Source organism: Triplophysa rosa, linkage group LG3 (assembly GCF_024868665.1).
Source record: "Triplophysa rosa linkage group LG3, Trosa_1v2, whole genome shotgun sequence".
Classification (NCBI taxonomy): Eukaryota; Metazoa; Chordata; class Actinopteri; order Cypriniformes; family Nemacheilidae; genus Triplophysa; species Triplophysa rosa.
Window position 1 is genome coordinate 110,520 of NC_079892.1, and position 25,675 is coordinate 136,194.

Genomic DNA, 25,675 nt, shown 5'->3' on the forward strand with positions numbered 1-25,675 from the left:
CCTTTGAAGTTGTTAATCAGGGGCACTGTGGCAGACCATCCACTCACAAAAATAAAGTTTTTATATATTTAAGGCAGGAAATTTACAAAATATCTTCATGGAACATGATCTTTACTTAATATCCTAATGATTTTTGGCATACAAGAAAGATCGATAATTTTGACCCACACAATGTATTTTTGTCTTTTACTAAAAATGTTCCCGTGCTACTTAAGACTGGTTTTGTGATCCAGGGTCACATATGGCTGAGGATGACATCTCGATGGCAAACGCCATCTCGTGAGACTGAGCTAACTCTAACCAGTCATCTATGTAATTTAGAATACAAAGTCTCAATGGATCAAGGGCTGAATCCATGCATTTTTCAATGCATGAAAAAACTATTTACTATAAAGTACCAGCTGTAAAACCCGATCTGACTCTCAAGGGGGGGACATACTCTATGGCCCCTTTCTCTTAGAGAGACAACACTTCCCCTTGGTGGAAAAAACCCCTAAGATTTTTGGATTACGGACAGCAAACTGAATCCATTACCCATTCTCTATCCATACCTGCAAACTAGTCGCTTTTCGACAAAATTTGCCATTTTGAATCAACAGTAGGTCATTTATTTGAACTGTGTAAATCCGAATCGTTTTTTTCCGTGGGGGGGGTTGGGGGGTATGTGTGTCTTAGGCCTCTACTCTCGAGCATCTGAAACGTCTTTGTTCAAGCACCTGGATTCATTTGGCCAACCAGAATCAAGATAACAGCGTCGTCTTTTTTTGGTCCTTGGGCCAACCAGAATCACGCGTTCTAAATGTCATGTTTGTGCCTGTGAAAAGCATTGCTGAAAGGGACGAATGCAAAGTGTCTTCTAGGATAAAGAGAAAATGGCCTTGATATGTGTGATCGAATTTCCACTTCTACAGCTCTGCCCTTCTAAGTGAGTAAGGCACTTGGGTGCGATTTATATTTGTTCTTAATTAACAGCGGCCACTAGCGTTGTATTATAGATTTGCCACGAATTGCTCAGTCCAAACACGACGTGTCATGGCTCTGCTTCATTTAGTCATGTTTTTCTTGGTCCTGTAGCAGAGCCATGGCAAAGCCTTAGGTTTTGTGTGAGAAGACCATGGGATGTTTATCTTCTGATATCTCATGTGTTTTCTCGTGTCTTGTAATTGGACCCGCCCCTCTAGTCTCATGTATTGCTTTCCTGCCGTGTCTAATGTTTCCCACCTGCCCTCGTTAATTATCCTTCGTTTGTCTACCCTTTAAATAGTCCTCATGTTTCATTGTCTTGTTGCTCTTGGATTAGGTACGTTCCCTTATACCTGTGATGTCGTGTTTTATTTCAAACCTGTCTAAATCGATGTTCCTTGTTCCCACCGTGAGTCATTGTTGGTCTTGTTTATGTCAGTTTAAGTCAAGTGTTTTATAGTCTACTTATTAGTTCTTGGTTCCTGTGTTTTCCTGTTATCATTTATTCCCATTGTCTTTGCCATTTTTCCCCCGCGTGGGTTTTTGTTTTGTGTTTTTTGTTTCTTTGTTGAATAAAATACCCCTGTTAACCCCTTACCTGCCGTTGCCTGCACTTGGGTTCTTCCGCCACGCTCGTCGTGATACGACGGTGGCCACTAGGGCTGAAACGATTTCTCAAGTAACTCGAGTTATTCGAATACAAAAAATCATCGAGGCAATTTTTGCTGCCTCGAAGCCTCATTTAATCCATTTAACTACAGTACACACGGAGCACTGCGTTTCCCCACGGACCGTTATTACTGACGCACAGCCCGCTAAACTCTATTCATGTTACAGTCTCATGCATTCACCGTGAGACACACGCATTTTAGTATGTTCACACGCTCACACGTGTTTCTCATGCTGATAAATAACTGATAGCTTATAGGGCTGTGACGGTTGCCGTAACAACCGCACCACCGCGATGGTAAAGTGCCATGACGGTGAACTGCCACCGGCGGTAGTGCACGTCACTCTGACAAATATAGGTGTAATAAATATGAGAGTTGCGATAACGATTGCTAGTTGTAGCCTTTCAGTTGTGGGTCGTTTTATTTAAAAGATTTTAAATTAACAGAAATTATTGGCATACGTGTCCGTTGGTGCGTTCGAGCGCAGGCCTGCACGGCAAAACCCAGGTTATTCTGCGGCTTCTGCAATGGATCTTGTTGTGAAATGAACAGATACGTAAAATCAAAACTGGCTATGACCCGCTTGCTTAGTGTCGGAGCGCGCGCAGGTTTTGCCGCGGTTGCGGAGAGACATATATTCATTTGCGCTCCTGTGCACATCTTCTGAACGCGCATTTAGTGCAGCTGTACACATTTTAATCTGGACAATGTCAACAAGTAAGTTTCACATCAACGAGTCGGAAAAAGTAAAGTTTTTATGGCAATCTGAATAGGAAAGCCAAGGTAGGTTTAAACCGTTTGTTTCAAATGGAATAGTTAAGGACTGTAAGGGTTAATACGCCACTGACTGAAGTTACTGCAACAAGAGCTTTTTTATTTAGTATTTAGCTTTCTTATATCATTTAAGTTTTCATTATTTACTGATGTTTATTTCAATGTTTTATATGCTGTAGCGTGCCGTTTCACTGATGAATTTGCGCGTTAAACATTGACGGATGCTTCATCCTCATTTATTTCAAATATCATATTTCAATTATTTAACAATTTCAAGTATTTAAATAAGGTCTATATTTCTCTTCCACTCGTCATGTGGTTGCTACACGCAAATATAATATAAATATTATTTATATAAATAATATATATTTTTCAACCACCGCACCATCGCGGTCGATTTGTCTATTACCACCGCGGTGGTAAAAAACTGCCACCGTCACAGCCCTAATAGCTTATTGAAATGGTGAACTGATATTTGACTTGGTTTTAGTCTATTTTACGAGTGAAACTTGTTTTCCGGCTGCATTGAGTCCATCAAACTAGATGCGGACTAGTGGACACCGAATCCTGTTATTTACACATTTCATCTGTCTGGTCTGCGTGTCTGAGTGAATGAACTGCACAGTTTAACGTGCTACACGCGTGATGCTCATGAATTTGTCTGCGTCTGCGCTGAATGAGGACATGAACTTCACCTCCAGAGTTGCTCTGAGAGTTTATTTCACAAACATGTTATTGTTTGAGTGAAGAAACAGACATACTAAAAAATAAGCGTCTTCTGACAACCTGCCAAAATAAAAGTCATAGGCTATTGTTTGAAATTATTAGTTCCATTTTTATTCATGTTTCTTATTTATATATTTGTATTATATTGCATTTTGAATTTAATATGGCAATAGAATGTACTAAATGGGTTTAGTTTTCGCAGATATTAATGTATGCTATTTCAGCAATAAAAACTAATTGTTCTAAAAAGGAAACAAATTAGTTGTTTTACTCATTTTAAGAGACCTGTCTTATTTTCTCTTGTATATTTAGTATTGCTTTTTAATAAAGAAAAAGTACTTATTATCCGAATACCCGATTAATCGATGGAAAAATCAGTAGAATACTCGATTAGTAAAAGAATCGATAGCTGCAGCCCTAGTGGCCACCACAGTACAAAAAGATGTCGTTCTCAAGTTGACGCAGGGAGGAGATTTTGCAGGCATTAGAAAGACTGTAGAAAGAGCTATGACTTATATAATGCATAAAATAAAAGGTTTGTGGATTTTAAGTTTAAAAAGAAGGATAAAAGTCAGGCAGGAGCTAGGACCTGCGCTAATATTATAAAGACTTTACAGCAGAGACACGTTAGGACTAAGGCTTTTAGCACAATAGCCTATCTATGGAGATACTTTCCAGCAGAGTGAGACGTTGGAGAGAAAGATCGTCTAAAAATCACCTCTGAGGAGGTTGCTTTGATTCGGATCAGTATGTGAGTAACATACTAACATACCAAGATATGTTGTTGTTGTAATATTGAACTCGTCCAGATACTTGAGAGAGAGAGTGAGAGCGCGTTGGAGCTGAAACTGGAGAGCGAGTGAGAGCGCGTTTATTCTTTTACTCAATGATGAATAACCTTTCAGTTAATCCGCGGGTCACATGCGTTCCGCACCGGAGAGCACGATCCGTACAGATCACGGATCTTCCCGCGATCCGTTTCACCACGATAACGCAGCGGAGAGGAAGAGAAAACACGCATTGTGGAGTTGTTTGTCCATTTACAGCTGCTGTACAAAACATGGCAGCGAATTCAATGTATGTAGGCCCGCTCTGTATGCAGATATAAATGGCTTATTCTAAGGTATTACAAACATAATGGTTCATCACGTAAGGTCTTTATACACCTCTGAAGAAATAGTTTTGTATATTATATTGTATTTCTGTCAACAGATCCTCCTAAAAATGCCGTATTGTTCCTTTAATAATTATTTTAGAGACATAGCAATTCGCTTCATAATATGTCGTCAGGAGCCGGATTACTTTTGTATTGCTTGTATCTGCTCTTTGAAATTTCTTTTTTATGAAAGCTCTTAACTCTTTTTTTCTTTTTGAGCTCTTATAACTCGCATCAATCAGGTCCTGCACTTTATCTCTCTTAATAACTCTTTTAACATCAGTCCCGCACTTTATTTTCTCAATCTTGCATGTTTTAAAACCGAAACCAATACTTCAGACGCGCAAGCGCTTTGCTTCCGATGGACAAGTATCCGCCTTTGTATTAGGAAAGACTTAGGAAGGTGCACCTCTCAGAAAACGTAGACAAATAAAGATTATGTCTAGCTTCCGTTATCCCACGACTGCACGTGGTCACTGTCATTTGCCAGAAAAACAAGCCTCAGGTTCACATGCAGTCGAAGGATAACGGAAGCTAGACATCAACGTTAATAGCGCTCTCAATATGGATATTTCTCTTAAACAAACGCATCAATTTGCTTCAGAAGACCTTTGTTAAGACCACAGAGGCATGTCGAGCAGTTCTTTGATTAACGGATTGCACGTTTTAGAGCTTCAAAAAGTTGACGCCCATTCACTCCCATTCTACCGCTTGCAAGTAAAATGATACGTGGTATTATAACTCCGACTGCATTATTCTTCAAGAAGAAAGTCATATTCAGTCAGGATGATTTGAGGGTGAGTTAAAGATGGGGAAATTTTGATTTGCTGGTGAAATATCCCTTTAAATTCTTGTTCTTCTACTGGCCAGTGAATGTAAAGTTTGGCTACCTCCCAGGTACAATTGTAAACAAACACTGTCTCATCCAACACTGCAAGGTGGTTCATAGAGGCAGCCCATTCCAGTGTTCACAGGCAACACCCTCAAAAGCTGCCTGAGCATGCTTCGCTCCCAAACACTCTAAACCCAGCTAGTCTTTATCACTATGTACCACTGTGATGTAACGAGGGAAGGGAGTAGCATGTAGCTTAAAACCTTTCTGCTTGCCTTACAAACTAAAACACGTGTTCAGACAGATAGACAGGAAGCTTGGCTGAAATGGCAGAAGCTGACTGACTCTGCTTCCACTTCCTATTTATACCTTCTGGCATCCGCCGTCAGTCAAGACGTCATCACCGCACAACTAGAAATCACAGACTAGTTTCACATACTATTCCAGGTGCGTCACGCCATTGGCGTTTCCCATAGTTTTGAGTTCCCTCGAAAGGAAACCCATTTTCAAAAACTTTTAAAGAGTAAGTAGCATGAGATCAAATTACATTTCCAGAAAATTACATTTCATGCAGTGTGTTATGTTGCCGTGTTTGAAAGTAAGCTGTCTGCCAAGTTGTAAGTCCGAAGGTGAATAAATAACAAAGTTATTGGCTTGTAAAAATGGGAGTCTACTCTGAATCATGCAAACAAGACATGAGCTAGTCCGAGTCTCTAACCGCCACGTATCTACGTCACCCGCTTACGTTTTGCTGGGACTGCCGCGAAAACTTCACTAGTCTCACTCTCCTCCCACAAAACTCTGTCGCTCGTTCGTGATGCGTGTGTATCATGTCTAGAACCTGTGTTCTACATTGTGAAACTAAGTCTGTCTTATTTCAACTACCAAAGGAAGATCTCCTGAGGGAACAATGGTTACAATTAATTTTTCAAACGATACCAAAGGAGTATAACCCCAGGGTTTTACTGTGCACGCGTTATTTCACCGAAGATTGCTTCAATAATCTTGGCGCGTTCACTGCAGGATATGTGAAACGACTATCCTTGAAAGAGGGGACAATACCAACCTTATTTGGACCTGTTAGCTCCACCGAATCACAACCTGTAAGTGTGATTTTTTTATTTTTGTCTTAACTTCAAGAAATATTTGTGTACTTATGTCTGTCACGATTCTCGTGAGAAGAACCCAATTGCAGGCAGCGGGAATGCAGGGGTTAACAAAAGACTTTATTTACACAATAAACTCAAAACAAAAACCCACGAGGGGGTGCAAACAAGAGAAGATAAAAATATGGGTCAACTGGGACGAAAACTAACTAAACACTAAACTAGAAACATTCACTTGACATAGCCTAAACTTAACACTTACTGTGACGGGAAAACAGCAACAAGAGGTACAGGCAATACAGAGAACATCAGAACACGGAATGCATACAAACAGAACGCAATCCACGAGCAACAAGACAATGAAACATGAGGACTATTTAAAGGGAAGACAAAAGAGGGATAATCAACGAGGGGCAGGTGTGGAACATAAGACATGGCAGGGAGGCAATACGGGAAACGAGAGGCGCGGGGCCAATGACAAGACACGAGAAAGCACATGAGATGTAAAAACGTAAACAACTCATGGCTTTCTCACATAAAACCTAAGGGCTCTGCCACACGACTAGAAGTTCAGAAACAAGAAGGCAGAACCGTGACAATGTCTGTGTTTAGCTAATGCATATAACGCTATCATTAGCATGTACCGTTATTTCTGGTGTATTACAGTTTGTTTATCTTGCTATTAACTCGGCTAATTTAATTGTTCAATCTATTAACTCTCAAAGTATTTATTTCTGTATTGTAATAACATCTGAAGATACGAACACCGTACACTGTATGCCGTGTCAACTAGTCCAAGACACATGATGAACGCGTTTGACCAATCACAACAGACTACACCATCTGACCAATCACATGACACTAGGCTAGCGGATAGGAGGGGATTAGATGGATGAATTGCGGAACGAATCATTTGAGAGTAAGACAAGAAGTATGGTAAGAATAACTGACTATTATTACGACATAATAGTGTTTTTACACATTGTATGTACATAAACTTGTTGTTGAACACTCCATAAACCAAAGTAGGACCTTAAAAATTATATGCTACTTACTCTTTAAAGGCTAAAGTTTGCCGCTACATTCATCACTGACTTTAAGAATGACATTGTAACTAACTACCATATTTTTTGAGATTATGCTTACAGATCTTCTAATACTGTGTCGTAACCAGACATGACATGCTGTTGCAGCGCATTAGCAAAGGTATCTTTCATCTTCAACAGCTATACACAAAGAGCAACTGTGGATTCCATTTGAGATTTATTTTAATGTCACAGTGTTTAGTATGGCTAGGACACAGTCTAATGGGTTTTCAGTTTCCTCACCACACTGTGGAGTTGGTGTACTCCATGACCCATCCAACAGGCAGGTGGCCATCTGGAAGCCCTGTAATGTGTATCCAGGGTCACAGCGGAACAGAGCATGACCTCCAACCCTTACATCTACATACTCTGTAGTCCCATGGGCCAGACTCAAAGGCCCTCTGCACTCAAGCACTAAAAAAAATCAAAGAGTATAACATTTTAGGACTGTGATATTTCAAAACACAAGGCATGACTTTCTCTTATTATTATAATTGTAACGGTTGTTATGAACAAATTAGAGAACAAGAAAAACATATTTTAAGGGGACTTATTATGCCTTTATACAAGATATAAAGTAAGTCTCAGAGGTCCACAGAATGTGTATGTGAAGTTTCAGCTCAAAACACACCCCAGATCATTTATTATTTTATGCTACAAATGGTCGTTTTTGGCGGGAGCAAAAATGAAGTGCTGGTCTGTGCCCCCTTTTTTAAAATAGGCCATGGGGTTGTGAGTGCTTGTGATTCCAGTACTGGACAATGACTTCAGGGGGTCACATGAAGCTAATACGAAGCACTGTGTTTCGTCTCTAAAATTGAGCACATTTTTCAGTAAACTGGCACCTGCGGCATCTACTAGCGTTGCTCAAATGTGACTCTGGAGACTCAAAGTCCTGCTTACAACAGAGCAAAACCCATATTGTTGAAAATTAAAATTACACGATACTGTTTTTGTCCTAAATTTTCATGAATTTATGTACTGACTTCACCCAATAAAATAATGGATTGGTTAAAACTGAGGACTAGACTTTGAACTTAAGGATACAAAATCTGTGCTGTGTCTGATTTGTGACCCCCTTTCTGTTCAATGTGACACAGGCCTAAAACGGTCGCATTTGCGACTAAAAATATTAATTTGCGAGTGATAATTTGCGTGCAAATTTACTCGTTTTTAGAGTGTTTCCAACGGAAGGGCCCTGCTTTTTAAAAATGCCAGGCTAGCGAGAGAGAGAGCTGTGCAGGTCTCAGGGAAGGTGCACTTCTCGACCTCAAGAGGTGCTCTAGTGGCAAACGCGACTGACTCCCAGTCCCATGCCGGAGCGATGCCCAGTTCGAGGTCCCCTAGTAGCAGGAGTTGTGCGAGTGACACGAGCAGTTTCCATCACGCTCAGCGCCAGCACTCTGCTCTCTGTTTATTCCACACTCTGCGTACCAATACTATGAGGCAGCACGGAATAAGTGCTTGCAGATCTCTGCAGAAAACTCTGTTGAATTCCGTGGATGTTAGCGCTTGTTATTGAAATGTTCTGTTAGTAGTGTGGAAATATTATTCAGAATATGAACTGCTGCAACAGAAAAACAGGAAGCTAGCTTAACCGCAGAAGAGGAAACTAACTGTGTGTACGTGCAGAATCATCACAGATAGTCTTGACGAGTCTAACCAACTAATACACACACAGAGTTATGAATTAATCCATTGCATATGTTTTAAGTATAATCATGAGTTTTGATGTGTTTTATTGAACCATAGGATTAAGAAACAATGCTGCATAATCAAAGTATTAGATGATTGAGTGTTTTTTACTGAAAGTATTTTAACATGTTGTCTTGCGATATGAAACTGTCTCGAGAGGGCACTTCCTCAAATTAGCGAAGAGAAGTGTTGCAGAAACATGTTTTGCAGAAACTGGTGAAGGAGGAATGGAGTCAGATACACGTGGTACTCGGTGATCGGTGGAGAGAGAGAGAGCAGCACTCCTTACAAGGCAGGGGAGGAGTCAGAAGACAGAATGGCGTCATATACTGTATAAAAATACATGTCAGGAAATGATCTGGGTTGCTGGTTTTTTGTGGCGGAGTGAGGAGATTGTCTGGCAACCCAAAGCTTTGTTACTTTTTACATCTGATAATAAAACCTTATATTACTTTTGAGCAAATTGTCTCTTCAAATTTCTGAACATGCAGGACTGCCTTAAAAGTCCAACAGTAGAATGCGTTGTTTGCTGTGAAGGATTTTAATGAGCCTGAGGACAAACAATGTGATATTTGAGACGTTTAAAATGAAACTAATCACAGAGAAATTCAGGGAACGTAGACACCGCTGTATCATTTCAAATCCGTTCACAGCAATAATGAACGACAGGCAGATTCTCTTGTTAAGTTTTATTTGAAGTTATCTTTACGTTGTGTTGTGAACATGCGGAAAAGTGTCATTATTACAAAATAAAATCGGTTGATTAGAATAAAATATATAGCCTACTTTTTCTTACAGTATAATGTATAAATATGGTCTTGACATGCACCTTTTCTGTTGGTTCAAATGAATTCAGAGGAATTTGGTCTGCTGTTTAGAGTTTAATTAGTCTTAGCATTAATCAATAACACTCCTCTGCCTCTTTTTAAATTAGCAGAAATCAGCTGTCATCTTCCTTTAAATGCATAGACAGGCAATATTTGAAGACTATTTGAACACATTTACACACATTTATATTTGTGTACAAATATACAGAGGTGGACAGTAACGAAGTAAATTTACCTGAGTACTGTACTTAAGTACACTTTTTGAGTATCTGTACTTTACATGAGTATTATTTTTTCTGAGTACTTGTACTTTAACTTCACTACATTTGAAAGACAAATATCATACTTTTTACTCCACTACATTTATAAAAAGGTCCAAAAGTAGAAAATGGTTTCTATGCAGCGGGGTTTCCTGTGTGCGCAATTTATCTGGCTTGCGATCTGCCAGGACCTTTTACTGTTGCCAAGTATTTCAGTTTCCCTTTCTGTCGGTCTCTCGACGTTGTGTCGAGCTGACAGATGGGGTTTGTCCCTGAGAACCAATCGCTTCCGACTTCTTAGAAAAGGCCAATGAAAATTAGCGAATGAAATGTGCATGCCGGACTCCGCCCCTGGATATCCGGGTATAAAAGGGAGACGGCGTGCCTCATTCATTCACCTTTTTGTTCTTCGCAGCCTTCGCTCATGATCAACAGACTTCGCTACAAGTAGCAACTACAACACTGCTGGCTCTGCGATGTGGTGCAGCGGACTGTCCCTTCCTGCGGCGACTTCCCCTGGGCGTCTCGGCGGTTCCAGAAGTGTTCGAGTTTTTTCTCTGAAAGAGCAAATTTCTCCAGCGTGGCATGTCCCGCTGTTCTCGAGGGTGCAACACACTCATTGAGGAGGGGGACGGACACGATGTCTGCTTCCAGTACGCTGGGGCAGATGTTGTGGATATGTCCTGCCCGCATTGCGGGCGGTTGACGATTCAGACGTTGCGTCACGGGTGGCTTTGTTCCCACGGGACTCAGTCAACACCTCGTCTGCTTCCCGTTCCGTGACGGCAGGACTACGGCCCTGCCGCCCGCTATGGCGAGCAGCGAGGGTGATATGAGGATTACTGTGAGCGCTAATCCGTCAGCCACTGGCTCGCGGACCGTTCGCACCTCGTCTTGCTCGTCTGACCGTTCCCCATGAGACGGTCCCACCGTCTTGTTCCTCAATCACGTATCGGACATGGTAAAGGAGTAGACAGAGGATATCAAGTATATCCTCCCCACAAGACCCAATGTCGCGGATAATCATCAGCCTAATCACTCTCATTCGATGGTGTGTTGTGCTACATCATTGCCAGGCAGGTAAAACTGCAGAGCCGATCTCCTCTCCGGGGGCCCCCCCATGGCGAGGGATCTGCACTGCCAGCCATCGAACCACCCTCGGGAGGTCGATGAAGCAGAGCATACCCCTAGCCTCCCTGTCTTGGTCCCTGGGAGCCTGACAAGAGCTTCCCAAACCGTCACGTGACTACGGGATACGGTCCGTCTCGGCTACGCGATCCAACTCCCCAGACGCCCGCCCAAGTTTCGGGGCATCCTCTCAACCTCAGCAGAGGCAAGGATGCTCCCGTGCTTCGGGCCGAGGTCGCCACCCCTCTGGTGAGGAAGCGATCGTGCTCGTCCCTCTAGCCGAGATGTTCAACGGGTTTTACAGCCCGTACTTCATAGTCCCCAAAAAAGCGGGGGTCACTAGATCTGCGTACCCTGAACAGGCACCTACTCAAGCTGCCGTTCAGGATGCTCACGCAGAAGCGCATCCTGGCATCTATCAGATGTCAAGATGGATTCATGGCAATCGACCTGAAGGACGCTTACTCTCATGTCTCAATTCTCCCTCGTCATCGCCTGTTCCTACGGTTGGCTTTCGAGGGTCAGGCATATTAGTACAGAGTCCTCCCTTTCGGTCTATCCCTGTCCCCACGAGTCTTCACGAAGATCGTGGAAGCCGCCCTCACTCCCCTAAGGGAGAGAGGTGTGCGGGTACTAAACTATCTCGACGACTGGCTCATTTGACACACTCGTGATATCTGTTATGTACACACAGGGACCACAGGTCAACCGAAAAAGAGCAAGCTCTCCTCTGTGCAGAGCATCCTCTTTTTTGGTATGGAACTCAACTCTGTCTCCATTACAGCGCGACTGACTCAGAAAGCGCTCAGTCAATGTTGAACTGCCTGAAATATTTCAAGCAGCCAACAGTCCCCCTGAAATTCAGAGGTTCCTGGGCATATGGCATCCTCGGTGGTGGGGATACCCCTCGCGTTGATGCACATGAGACCGCTCCAACACTGGCTACAGAGTCGAGTTCCCTCACACGGGCACACGGGCAGCAGGCGGATGGTGATTACGCCTCTCTGCCAATGCACCCTAACCCCTGGTCTTCAATGACCTTTCTACGGATGGGGGTCCCTCTCGGGCAGGTCATAAGGCGCGCCGTGGTGACGACAGACGCCTCCCTGCAGGGTTAGGGTGCCGTGTGCAATGGGCATGCAGTGTCGGGGCGATGAACGGGCCCTCGCCTGCGCAGGCATATCAATTGCCTAGAGTTGTTGGATGTGCTACCCACACTGAAGGGGCTATAACCTCTCGTGCAGGCCAAGCACGTGCTGGTCCGGCGGACAGCACAACTGCCATAGCGTATATCAACTGCCAGGGTGGCATTCGCTCATGGCAGCTAACATGACTCGCCCGACGCCTCCTCCTGTGGAGTCCACAGGGGAGCAGATCCCTGCGAGCCACACATATCCCAGGCGACCTGAACCAGACAGCCGATGCGCTCTCTCGTCAGTTGACGCCTCGCGGAGAGTGGCGACTACACCCCTGCGCAGTCCAGCTCATTGGGTACAGTTCGGGTGGGCTCAGGTAGACCTGTTCGCCTCCCTGGACACCACCCATTGCCCACTAGGGTACTTCCCATCCGAGGCCCCCCTCGGCACGAATGCTCTAGCGCACAGCTGGCCGTGGGACAAGCGGAAGTACGCCTTCCTCCCCAGTCAGCCTCACTGCACAGACCCTGTGCAAGGTCAGGGAGAGGAGCATCAAGTGTACTAGTTGTGCCATACTGGCCCAACCGGACTTGGTTCTCGGAGCTAATGCTCTTGACGACAGCTCCCCCCGGCCGATTCCCCTGACGAAGGACCTGCTTTCCAAGGGGAAGGGCATGTTTCGGCATCCCAGGCCAGACCTCTGGAACCTCCATGTCTGACCCCTGGATGAGATGAGGAGATCCTGAGTGGCCTACCCTCTGCAGCGGTTAGGACCATCACTCAGGCTAGGGCCCTGGCCACTAGGCGGCTATACGCCTGTAAGTGGTGCCACTTCTCATCCTGGTGCTCTTCTCGAGAGAAGACCCGTGGAGTTGCTCGATTGGGAACGTGCTGTCCTTCCAGAGACTCGAGAGTAATCTCTCCCCTTCCACACTGAACGTGTATGTAGCCGATATTGCCGCTCTTCACGACACAGTTGTTGGTAAGTCTCTAGGACAGCACAACCTGATCAATTGGTTCCCAAGGGGTGCGGGAAGGCACTGCCTCACCCGCGCTCCGTACCCTCTTGCGACCTTGATGCGGTCCTGGAGCCCCTTGGAGATGCCGCTCTTTCTCACCTCATGATGAAGACGGCTCTCCGGATGGCGCTCAAGAGGGTAGCAGACCTAAAAGCATTCTCCGAGTCCACAGATAGCCTAGAACTCGGGCCCGGTGATTCTCACGCTATCCTGAGACCCCGGCCCAGCTACGTGCCCAAAGTTCCCACCACTCCCCCTACACCAGGTGGTGAACTTACAGGCGCTCCCCACTGGGGAGGAAGACCCAACCTCATCCGTGTTGTGTCCAGTACGCGCATTGCGCCTCTGCTTGGACCGCACGCAGAGCCACAGGAGCTCTGAGCAGCTCTTTGTCTGTTTTGAAGATCAGCAAGGAGGGCTGTCTCAAACAGAGATTGGCACACTGGATCATGGACGCCGTCACTATGGCGTACCTGTCCTAAGATCGCCTACGCCCACTGGGTGAGAGCTCTCTCCACACGGAGTACAGCCTTCTCGTGGGCACTGGCTCGAGGCGCCTCTCTGGCAGACATCTGCAGAGCTGCGGGTTGGGCTACACCCATCACCTTCGCGAGGTCCTACAGCCTCCGCGTAAAACCGGTACCGGCTCGAGTCTTGCAGGCATCAGGCAAGACTGGCGGTCGGTAGGGTGTACGCCTATGAGAGTACCTTCCCCCCTTTCTCCTAAGGGGGTCAGCGTACTAACTAGCCTCCCTTCTTCCCCCACTGGGTAAAGAACAGGCACTCCATCCATCACTAAGCATGCACCTCCTGCAGGCGGGCGATCTGGGCAGAGCAGCCCTGCCCCTTAGGCCGGGTACCAACTGAGTTATCCACAACATAGCTCTAACCGGACCTAGTGCTACAGGACGTTGTAACCCCCCAGCAGGGAGGTTCCGTCTGATGTATCATCATGATTGGTTCCAACCTTGGTAACCCATGACCTTCCCTAGGTGGACCTCCACCTCGCGGTTAACTCCTTCAGTCAGCACATTCTTCCCATGAGTTCTCCCCCATCAGTGAGACCATGTTGGTATCTCAACTAAACTCCTCCCTCAGGTAGGAAGTGGTATCTGTAGCGCATCCCCCACTTGAGGAAGTAGTGCTTACCCAGTGGCCTTACGGTACCAGGCGGCTTCTCGCTGTTAGAGAAACAAGGCCGCCGCCTGTGAGGCCGAAGGCAGGGGCCTTCCCACCTTTCAAGTAAAACTCTGGGACCCCTACCTACCCACTGGTAGGTTACAATTTTGCGGTAGTGCTCACGGCTGACACGCCCAGGCCAGTCACCGTCGCATTGCTAGAGATTGTGACAGGGCACAGTGTTGTGGCTTTTCCATAGGAACCCCATCTGTTGGCTCGACACAACGTCGAGAGACCGACAGAAAGGGAACGTCTTGGTTACGGATGTAACCTCAGTTCCCTGATGGAGGGAACGAGACGTTGTGTCCTTCTTGCCACAACACGTTCTGCCCACTGCAGCAGTCGTGAGAGGTCTCAGGCTCCTCAGAACTAAGGTGAATGAATGAGGCACGCCGTCTCCCTTTTATACCCGGATATCTGGGGGCGGAGTCAGGCATGCAAATTTCATTCGCCAATTTTCATTGGCCTTTTCTAAGAAGTCGGAAGCGATTGGTTCTCAGGGACGAACTCCATCTGTCAGCTCGACACAACGTCTCGTTCCCTCCATCAGGGAACTGAGGTTACATCGGTAAACAAGACGTTTTCTAAGATCGCGGTTTTCCGGCAAGCTTTAAATGGCCATTTGGCAGATTTTTTTACGCAAATCTGGCAACTCTGGGATCTTCCCCGCTAAACTAATGTAAACGTAGGCGCTGCTACACCGTTGATGGCGCTCTAAAAAGGCAAATAGAACAATAAAAGACGAAAAAAGCAGATGTTAAAGTGTGGTGTAATCATCTGTGGGTTACGATCAGTCAAAGATCGTAGAAACATTATCATGCAAATGATCGGCATAACGGCTAAGTGGTAAATAAGCATCACATACACCTTGAGCTACACGTGCGTGTTAACTTCTGATCTGCTGCTGTATCATTTAAAGCGAATTGGAAAATAAATGATGTTTTTACTGAAGAAACTATAGTTGAAGTATTCCTGTTGAAATGCAAACAATAGAACCCTGCCCAAAATACAACATAAAATATAATGGATTTAATGGTTATAATAGGAATTTTACTATGGATACTTGTTGTCTACTTATATGTGATGGATTCTATTGGTGGGATGGTAAATCCTATTGGAATAAAACCCAAAACACACTACAAAGAGGAATTTAATTTAAAAATCTCATTCTAATTAAAAAATGCATTGTTTTTTCAGCAGGGATGGTATTTGCAGTAAAACCACAGTATCAACATATTTACCATTTTCTGTATATAGTAACCATACTCCAATTAATAATCTTTAGTAAAACCACAGCAACTAAAAATACCATAGTTTAATTATACTAGCTATAGTCTATGTTTGTAGTTAAATTATGGTAATACAAATGGTAATAAATCCAACAAACACATGGCTTCTACACTTTACTATTTACAAGAACCTACTTGCTGGAAAATTGCTGCTAAAACTGGTAAAGGGAATATACAAAATAAAAGAACACTAAAAGAACATAAAAGAGCTCATAAATACATACGTATAGGCCTAGGGGGCTAATGAGGATAATTAGGCTAAACGATCATACAGGATTATATCTAAACTAAACATATATGTGCTAAACATATAAAGCTCTTAAAGGAGTTGCTCACTGCAAAATTTGCCCCCATTGACTTTACATAGTAGGAATAAAAATTACTATGGAAAGTCAATGGGGGCAAATTTTGAAGTGAACTACTCATTTAATACTCCTGATGAGCTACTCGGTGTATTCGGTAGGTTGCTTCAGAGGCATAAGGTATACGACAATAAAACAATGCACAACTGACATAAAGGAAATTTACATTTAATACTTGAGTACTTTTAAAAGCACGTACTTCTGTACTTTTACTTAAGAATCTGTCTTTACAACTTTTACTTGTAGTGGAGTAATATTTGACCAGTAGTATCTGTACTTTAACTCAAGTAAGGAAGTTGTGTACTTCGTCCACCTCTGCAAATATAAACACATTTAAAACGATTCTGTGGAATTCTGCAGATGATAACAGGGTCAGAGTCGACATGTGTTTTTTGTGGTATTGTGTATGAAATATACAAATATACACACAGGAAGAATGTACATTGAAAAGCAAAACACATTAAATCAAACACATTTTCACTGCTATTGTTGTTAATAGCTGTGAATATACAGTATTTACTAATTGTGTTCTCTTTTGGGTCTGAAGGAGCATTCATCTATTAAAAAACCTGACTGGAAAGGTTTCGGCAGTATGTGTAAAATTTGAAGCAAAAATTTAAATAAAGTAAATGTTATGTTGCATGTTGTCTTCTATTTTGCCATAAATCTGAATAACTAGTTAATTAACATTTAACTAACTGCGAGTCTTTTTCACAAATTGTATAGTATCTTAAGTGCCCACCATCAGGGGTCAAGAAAATATAGGGTCAAGAGAGAGTGACCTTGTAGTGTATTTGAGAGAGCTTGAGGAAAGGGAGGCAAACCGGGAAGAACAGGCACAACTGAGAGAAAAGAAGACAAAGAGCGATGGAGACAGAGACACTGGAGGTGGAGACCCAGGGTGATGCTGAGGTTCCGGAGGGAAGGGCGGAGCAATTGGCAGGCAACCGGCTCAGGCGACCTAGGCAGACCAAGGTGGAGTAGGAGGGACAAGGGCTCTTGGTGGAGCTGGTGGGATGATGGGTCATGGTGGAGACGAGAGAGCCAGGAGTCATGGTGGAGCCGATGGGCCGAGGTGGGGTCCTTGTATCGGAGGCTGGAGGTGGAGACAGGAGATCCTCCAATCCTGAGGTGGCTGGCAGCTAAAGAGCCAGAAGCTCACCTGACCCACTGGATTTGGTGTGCTGAGGATGAGCTAAAGAATCCTTCAAGGACCACCGGACCCAGGGCCGATGGACTAGCTGGTGAAGGCAAAGGAGGAGGGCGTGGGAGGCTGGGCGGGACCCTTCTAGAGGCTGGATGCTGGCTGACGAAGAAGAGCTGAGCAGGACCAGCGGAGATAAAAGATAGCTGGGCGGGACCAGATGAGATGAATGAGAGCTGGGTGGGACCAGTTAAGACGCAAGAGAGCTGGGAAGGACAGCAGAAGTCATTCTCAATCATCCAGTCAAATATGCCAGAGGCCAGATGCAGCTCACCCTCAGCGGCAGGAGTGTGGGAGGGGCTTCCCTCTAAGCCCTCGATCTCAACCAGTACACCCTCGGGAACGGGGAATGTATTCGGCTTACGCACCTGGTCAGATAGGTCGTCAAGCTCATACTCCAGGATGATGGTTGTCTCTCTCGCTCATGTGCGATGGCTCGTCAAATGCAGTGGCCTCTGGCAAGCATTCCATGCAATGGGGTGATGGCTGGCTGGGCTCTGGATCAGGAGTGGGGCTGGAGATGTCCTCATTGGGGCAGACGGAAAAAAGAGTCTATTTTTCTCCAGCACCCACTCCACGAAAGCGGTGAAACTTTTCACCACAAAAGCTTAGCTTTTGTGGTGGTGTTCAGTCCCACATAATAAAACGTACAAAGGCTGCTGTCCAGGTAATGAGTAAGGTGGATAAGGTCTAAAAAGTCTTGGGTGGGTGGCGAGGATCATAAAACAAAAATAAACGAAAGAAAAAGTGCCGCAAAAACAAACTGTATTGGTCTACTATTCTGTCACAATTTGGTGTGTATAAAGCGCACAACGAAGAATCAAAAAATGTGTAGCGATTTCAAAGTTGTTAAAATAATGATGAGCTTTGCTCACCAAACAAATTCTTCACCAAGAGGTAATTTGGGTAGCAATTTGGGATTGTTAAGCTTGAGCTTACTCACAGGTTAGCCATTTACACTTTGAACATTTGTCTCCACCAGTGTCACAGTCACCAACAAGAGTGCCCTTGCGCTCCACAAGAGGGCACTCCATACACCACCAGGACTGCCAATTCTTCCTACATTTCCCATAAGCCTTTGAACTCATTAATCAGTATTGCATTCACCTGTGTCTTGTTACTTGTTGCAAATCTGCCTATTTAAACCTGGGAAACACACACTCACTCATTCATGGCTTTGTATTGGTTTTAGTTACAGGTGCTATTTTTACCCAGTTCTTTTTCCCTGGTTTTTGTATTGTTTGGACTGATTATCTGTGTATGATGTCTGCATGTTTTTGGATTGTGCCTTGGATAACCCCTTCAATTAACTGCACATGGATCTTAACCTCGTAACGACCAGGATCATTTTCATATTCATTGAATTAGTTATTTAAAACATCAGTTTCAGTCAGGGAATCATTGGTTTAACTCAACAACAAAAAAAAATGTGTATAATATCGTCATGAAGTATACATATTTTTCTGGTAATTTCTGATTAACAGAAGTAATAATACCGACTCGTATGTATTCGTCCAGCAAATGCATCTGTGATATTATTAACTCTACACGTTATCTCTTGGACACAAAAATAACACATCTCTGCTTCACAGAACTCCGAGGTAGCTAAGATCTGACACAGATTAAGGGACCAAATAATGTGAGCATTGAATCCAGAACATCATAAGCGAATACATTGCTGTTTATTGAAACTAACTCTACATGGTAATCTTATAGCGATCAGATAAAACACAGACATACATGAAACATTCAGTAACACATAAAACACACAAACTAAGGATGAGAGGGAGAGAAGGGCAGCTAAAACATTTCTGAACATCGGTAAATCAATCACATATCTATGCTTTACAACAGGCTCGATTTAAATGCGGCTAAGATTACATAAAACCAGAATACTTGCATTTTCTCAGTGTGCAAAGCAAACGTCCAGATCCATATGGCCAGAAAGTTTAGATGATATTCAGAAAGCTTGTCCTGATGAAGTACAGAGTTTCGGGCCTGGCGGCCTCCAGCGCACAGCTAGTTAGTCCAGATGAGGGCAGATATAGAAAAGGGATGAAGATTAAGTCCATCTCCAGGGACCCCCTCACTGGGAGGTGGAGGTGTGAGGAAAGGTCCAACAGGTGACGCAATGTTTTTTAGAGAGGGATTAAGAACCTGTCACGGTTCATGGGTCTGCGGGTTCATTTCTGTGTCTCTGTATAGTGTGTGCGTGTGTTTGTTGCTTGGCAACCTGGCGGCAGCTCATTAGCCTTGTACAGCTGCAGCGCATTAGCATTGCCCTTTATATATATATAGCGGGCATTTATGTTGCGTGGTTGTTGAGTCGTTACCTTGTTTCTCTCTGTCAGCTCTTGCTGTTTCAGGCTCTTGTGGATCAGGCTGTTCTTCTGAATACTTTTGGATTACCCACATTTACTGGATTACCGGATTCGGTCAAGTGAGCAGTTGCCGAGTGAGCTGTTGGACATAGCTCTAACCGGACCTAGTGCTCCAGACGTGGTAACCCCCCCTCCGTGGGCTGTTCCGTCTGATGTATCCTCATGAATGGTTCCCACCTTGGCAACCCATGACCTCCCTAGGTGGTCTCCCACCTTGCGGTTAACCCTAGTCCGCACTTTTTCCCATGAGTTCTCCCCTGATGGTGAGACCATGTGCTGTCTCCACTAATTCCTCCCTTCGGTAGGTAGTGGTCTCTGCAGTGTTTTTCCCCAGGGGGGAATAATGCTTACCCAGTGGCCCTTACGGTGCCGGGCGGCTTCTCGCTGTTTAGAGAACTAGGCCTCCGCCCGTGACGGCCGGTGGCAGGGGCTTCCCAACTTTTTGATAAAGCTCTGGGTCCCCTTTCCTCTCCACTGGATGGTCATAATTTCACGTTAGCGCCTACGTCTGACTCGCCCAGGCCAGTCAACGTCGCTCCGCTAGAGATTGTGACGCGGCTCAGTGCTGTGGCGTCTTACATAGGAACCCCATTCTGTCGACCGCCAGAAAGGGAACGTCTTGGTTACGGATGTAATCTCAGTTCCCTGATGGAGGGAACGAGACGTTGTGTCCCTCATGCCACAACACTGGCCACCCACCCTAGCGGTCGGGGGAGGATGCTTAAGGCTCCTCAGACCAAAGGTGAATAAATGAGCACGCCGGCTTCCCTCTTATATCTGGACATCCGGGGAGGAGTCCGGCATGCAAATTTCATTCGCCAATTTTCATTGGCCTTTTCTAAATACTCAGAAGATGATAGGTTGTTCTGAGTGGCTGTGATTCAAAGGATGATCAGGATAGCTGTCACTTGTGCTGTGATGTCAGGAGGCCTGGCCTGAAGTGTCGCGGAGGGACAAGCTTGTCACTTTCCACAAAACATCTGCTCTGGGTATGTCGTGCCTCACGACATGTTGAGACACAGGGGAGAGAGAAAAGTACAAAGAGCTAATGCAAGTCCGTACTGATCTAATGAGCTAAAGATGTGGGCTATGTGTTTGCAAGCTTAACTGAGGTGGTCAGTTAGTGACGCAAAGTAAACGCTCATTATGAAGGCGGAGGCGGATAATTGGTGTGGGTGAACACAGGAAAAACTATGAATAATGTTGCTAAAGAGTGGTAACCTAGGGGGTCATGCGACTTAAACTATTCGGTTCATCAACATAATTACAAAGAATTTTACTGTTGTTCAGACAGGTTTCAGTGTCTGACATTTTTCGAGTTTCAGGAAGAGCTGATTTTCCTTAGACGTTGGAATACCTGGTTAACGTGACTGATGTGATCTTGTAGATTGCGGGAGTAGATCAGTATATCGTTGATGTAGATGATGAGCAACTTATTGAGTATTATTTAGTTCATAAAACCAGGTACTCGTAGTGACCGAATTTTGTAATGAAAGCGGTTTTCCAATTATCTCCTAAGCAGATACAGATGAGGTTATAGGCATTACGTAAATCTAACTTGGTGTAGATGGTTGAGTCTCTTAACTGTTCTAAGGCAGCAGGCACCAGGGGAAGGGGATAACATTTTTTTTTGCATGGGCATACAGTGTATGGTAATCTATACATGGCTTCAAACCTCCGTCCGTTTTACCCACAAAGAAAAAGCTGGATGGTAGGAGAGATGGATGGTCTGATAAACTTCTACTGCAAGGTCTCCGAGATGTAATCATCCATGGCCCCAGGAAGCAGCTCAATAACACAATCCCATGGTGGATGAGGGGGAAGTTTGGTTGCCAGTTGCTTAAAGAATACGTCCTGGAATGCCCTGTACTCATAGGGAATCTGAACTTTACAGAGCACCTCTGGACTCTCCGCAGTCGTAGAATTGACAGACAGACATGTTGGATACGGGGATGTCACAAGAAGGGGGGGAACACCAAGCTTGACATGCGTCGCCCCATTGAAGTACCTCTCCAGATTTCCAATCGACGTGGGGTTGATGCTGTTGGAGCCAGGGTCCTCCCAGGACAATATCAGCTGTAGAACCCTCCAGTTCCCAGAACGAGATCTGCTCGACGTGCTTAGGATCAATGCGAAGAGTGATTGTGGGTGAATGAGAGCAAACCTGGTCTGACCCAGCGGTTTTCCGAGTATGTTGTGTATTCTGGGTAGTCAGTGGGTTGCGTGTGTGATCTAAAATTCCCAGCAGCACCAGAGTGGGTGGCTAACGTGACTACAATATTTCTGACTCCACTTGAAGGCAGCATGACATTCTTTGGAATGTCACCACTGGCCAGTCAGAATCACATATTCCAGAGCATATTCTGGAATTATTCATTATCCCATTATCAGTATACGCCCTTCACCTGTTGCCCTCGTTATGCCTCTTTTGATCCTCTGCTATTCAATGCCCTTGTGTTTGCTGTCCTGTGCTGGATCGTTTGTCTTCATCACCATCTTGTCCTGTTGCGCCTGGTCTGTCTTCTAAGTTAAGTTTTAGTCAAGTTTTATTTTGTTAAAGTGTCTTGTTCTTGTTTTCCCCCTCGAGGGATTTTGAGTTATGTTTTGTCCCATGTTAAATAAAATGTTTTTTTGTAGAGACTTAGAGCTGATTGCACTTGGGTTCTGTTCCGTATCAGTTTCATGACAGAACTTCATGCACACACCACGACAACCATTGATACATAGGCAACTGATAATACGACAGAAGAAAAATGAACAGTAGCAATAATAATACACTTACCTTTCAGTTGCAGTTACAGTATATTCACAAAGAGTGTTCGAGTAGCCTCTTACCACATGTGTAATCCACGTTGTCAGACACTCTCCTACTTATCAGCGTGTAACTTATATTTTTGCCACTTTTACATTGCAATCGCTAAAATACACACATAGCTACATGTTCAAAATCTGGCTCCTAACATGCTAAAACCCGGTCACTCACGAGTCCTCACATCTCATAAACAACGGCACATTGATTGATAGGTCTCCCTATTTTCTGATTTGATTGGTTAAATTGAATCAATGAGGGCTGCTTTAAGGGGAAATGTGTTCATGAATGCACTACACATTATTTATAAATGTATTAAAAGGGCTCACGTGACACCCCTTTTCATCTCTCTCCACTGGCTACCGGTTGAAGCCCGTATCAGATTCAATTCACTAATGCTTGCCTACAGGACTATCACTGGATCTGCACCGGCATACTTTCACACCCACCTATACTCTTACAACCCATCAAGATCCCTGCGTTCAACAAACGAGCGGCGTCTTGTATTGCCTTCTCATAAGGGCAGTAAATTGGTTTCCTGCTCATTCTCCTTCACAACTCCTTCCTGGTGGAACATTCTTCCTAACTCAGTCCGGTCAACCACATCACTCTCAACATTAAAAAACTGCTTAAAACCCATCTCTTCTGTGAATACTTGAGAGAAAAATGAGAAAAAAAAACTAACCCTCTCTCTTTCTCTCAACAGATATTGGTCTAGCTTTTGCTGAAACTAGTTTGATTGCCCGCTAGATCCCATCTCCACTCATCTCCTCCAGGCCGTTTCTCCATCGGTTGATCCCATGATGACCCACATTATCAACTCGTCTCTCACCACTGGTACATTTCCCAGTCTTCAAAGAGGCCCGTATTACCCCACTACTCAAGAAACCCACTCTTAATCCTGCACTGTTAGAGAACTACAGTATCTCTCCTCCCCTTCATTGCTAAAACTCTTGAATGTGTTGTATGTAACCAGCTCTCATCCTTTCTCACCCAGAACAACCTCCTGGACAGCACCCAGTCTGGTTTCAAGAGCAGTTATTCCACTGAGTCATTCCACTGCTCTCTGTCATTGAAGCCCTGAGTCTGGCAAGAGCCGCCTCTAACTCATCTGTACTTATCCTACTGGATCTATCTGCCATCTTTGACACCGTTAACCACCACATACTCCTGTCAACCCTCAAGGCTATGGGTGTCTCTGGAGTGGTGCTACAATGGTTCAGGTCTTACCTCACAGGTAGGTCATTTAGAGTATCCTGGAGAGGTGAGGTCTCTGAGTCCCAACATCTCGACACAGGGGTGCATCAGGGCTCAGTGCTTTGTCCGTTGCTATTTTCTGTATACATGACATCCCTAGGCTCTGTCATTCGGAAACATGGCTTTTCCTATCACTGCTATGCGGATGATACACAACTCCACCTGTCATTTCAGTCTGACGATCCGACATTTCGCTCTGGATGAAGGACCATCACCTGCAGCTGAACCTTGCAAAAACAGAACTGCTTGTAATCCCAGCCAACACAAAGAGTCATCACAACTTCTCCATTCAACTGGGCTCATCAACCATCACATCTTCCAGAACAGCCAGAAACCTGGGAGTGGTGATCGACGATCAGCTTAACTTCACAGATCAGGTTGCCAGCACCACCCGGTCCTGTAGATTCATCCTCTACAATATTAGGTAAAATAGACCTTTACTATCCGAGCATGCTACGCAAGTCCTAGTCCAAGCTCTTGTTCTGTCCAGACTGGACTACTGCAATGCGCTACTGGCTGGACTTCCAGCTTGCACAACCAAACCTATACAGATGATCCAGAATGCAGTGGCAAGAGTGGTCTTCAATGAACCGAAGAGAGTTGTGATGACTCTTTGTGTTGGCTGGGATTACAAGCAGTTCTGTTTTTGCAAGGTTCAGCTGCAGGTGATGGTCCTTCATCCAGAGCGAAATGTCAGCTAGGCATGCTGAAATGCATCCAGAAACACGTCACTCCTCTCTTCATTAAGTTACATTGGCTCCCTATAGTCGCTCAAATCAAATTCAAGACTCTGCTCCTGGCCTACAAGACAACCACTGATTTGGCACCCCCTTATCTTCACTCGCTAATGCAGACTTATGTACCCGCCAGACCCCTACGCTCTACAAACGAACATCTTGTGGTGCCATCCCAAAAGGTAAAAAATCTCTCTCACATACCTTCTCTGGATCGGTTCCACATTTATGGAATGATCTGCTCGCTGCTACAAGATCAGCAGATTGTGTAGCCATCTTTAAGAATTGTCTTAAAACACATCTCTTCCGTCAACACCTGACTGATCAGTTCTGACTTCTATCTCTTTTCTACTCTTTCAAAAAAAATAAACGTAGCTCTGTATACTGTGGTAGGCTATATGAGACCAGTTTTTTATTGCACTTATGCATTAGTTGTCCTTATGTTGTTCCAATTGCTTCCATTGTTTCCCTCATCTGTAAGTCGCTTTGGATAATAGCGTCTGCTAAATGACTAAATGTAAATGTAAACTAGCAACTTTGTATTAGCACTTAGTGTATTATTGCGCCTGTAGGACATGTCGCTTATTGCTCCCTGAACTCTCTGTAAGTCGCTTTGGATAAAAGCGTTCTTTAAATGACTAAATGTAAATGTAAATTAAAACAACATGACTACACAGAAGCAAAGAAAAAATCAAGCTGCATGGGCGTTTTTTTATTTTACAAGCAGCCCAAATTTTGTTCACATGCCCAATTCATTTTTCTCCTGTCTAACCCAAACAAAAGAAGCCTGATTGGGCCCGCCCAATATGGCAACACTGATTGGACCAACTCACTTTACCTGTCTGTAATTCATTTCAGATGTCTGGAAAACATTCTCTCTGAAAAGTTTTGTGTTCTGCTGAAGACAGTCATGCAGGTTTGAAAAGACAAGAGGGTGCGTAAATGATGACAGCATTTTCATTTCTGTCAGGTTCACTACTGTGACAATTGTTGACAATTAGCTTACAGTTTAGATTGTGGTATGGTGGTATGGTTCTGTTCTGGGCAAAACCCCCTAACCATCCATGCAGTCAGCATGAATG

General features: G+C 44.4%; 1 protein-coding gene across 7 annotated transcripts in view; it reads right to left on the bottom strand.

Moving 5' to 3' along the window:
• Positions 1–25,675, bottom strand: part of pamr1b (peptidase domain containing associated with muscle regeneration 1b) — a 131,012-nt gene that overhangs the window by 83,758 nt on the left and 21,579 nt on the right. For 6 of the 7 annotated variants that reach the window (XM_057330381.1, XM_057330380.1, XM_057330379.1 and 3 more), the window contains one exon: positions 7,557–7,727. The exons of the other annotated variant lie outside the window; for it this stretch is intronic. In XM_057330381.1, coding sequence (XP_057186364.1) covers positions 7,557–7,727 — 171 coding nt within the window. The remainder of the gene's footprint in view (positions 1–7,556; positions 7,728–25,675) is intronic. 7 annotated transcript variants of the gene reach the window in all.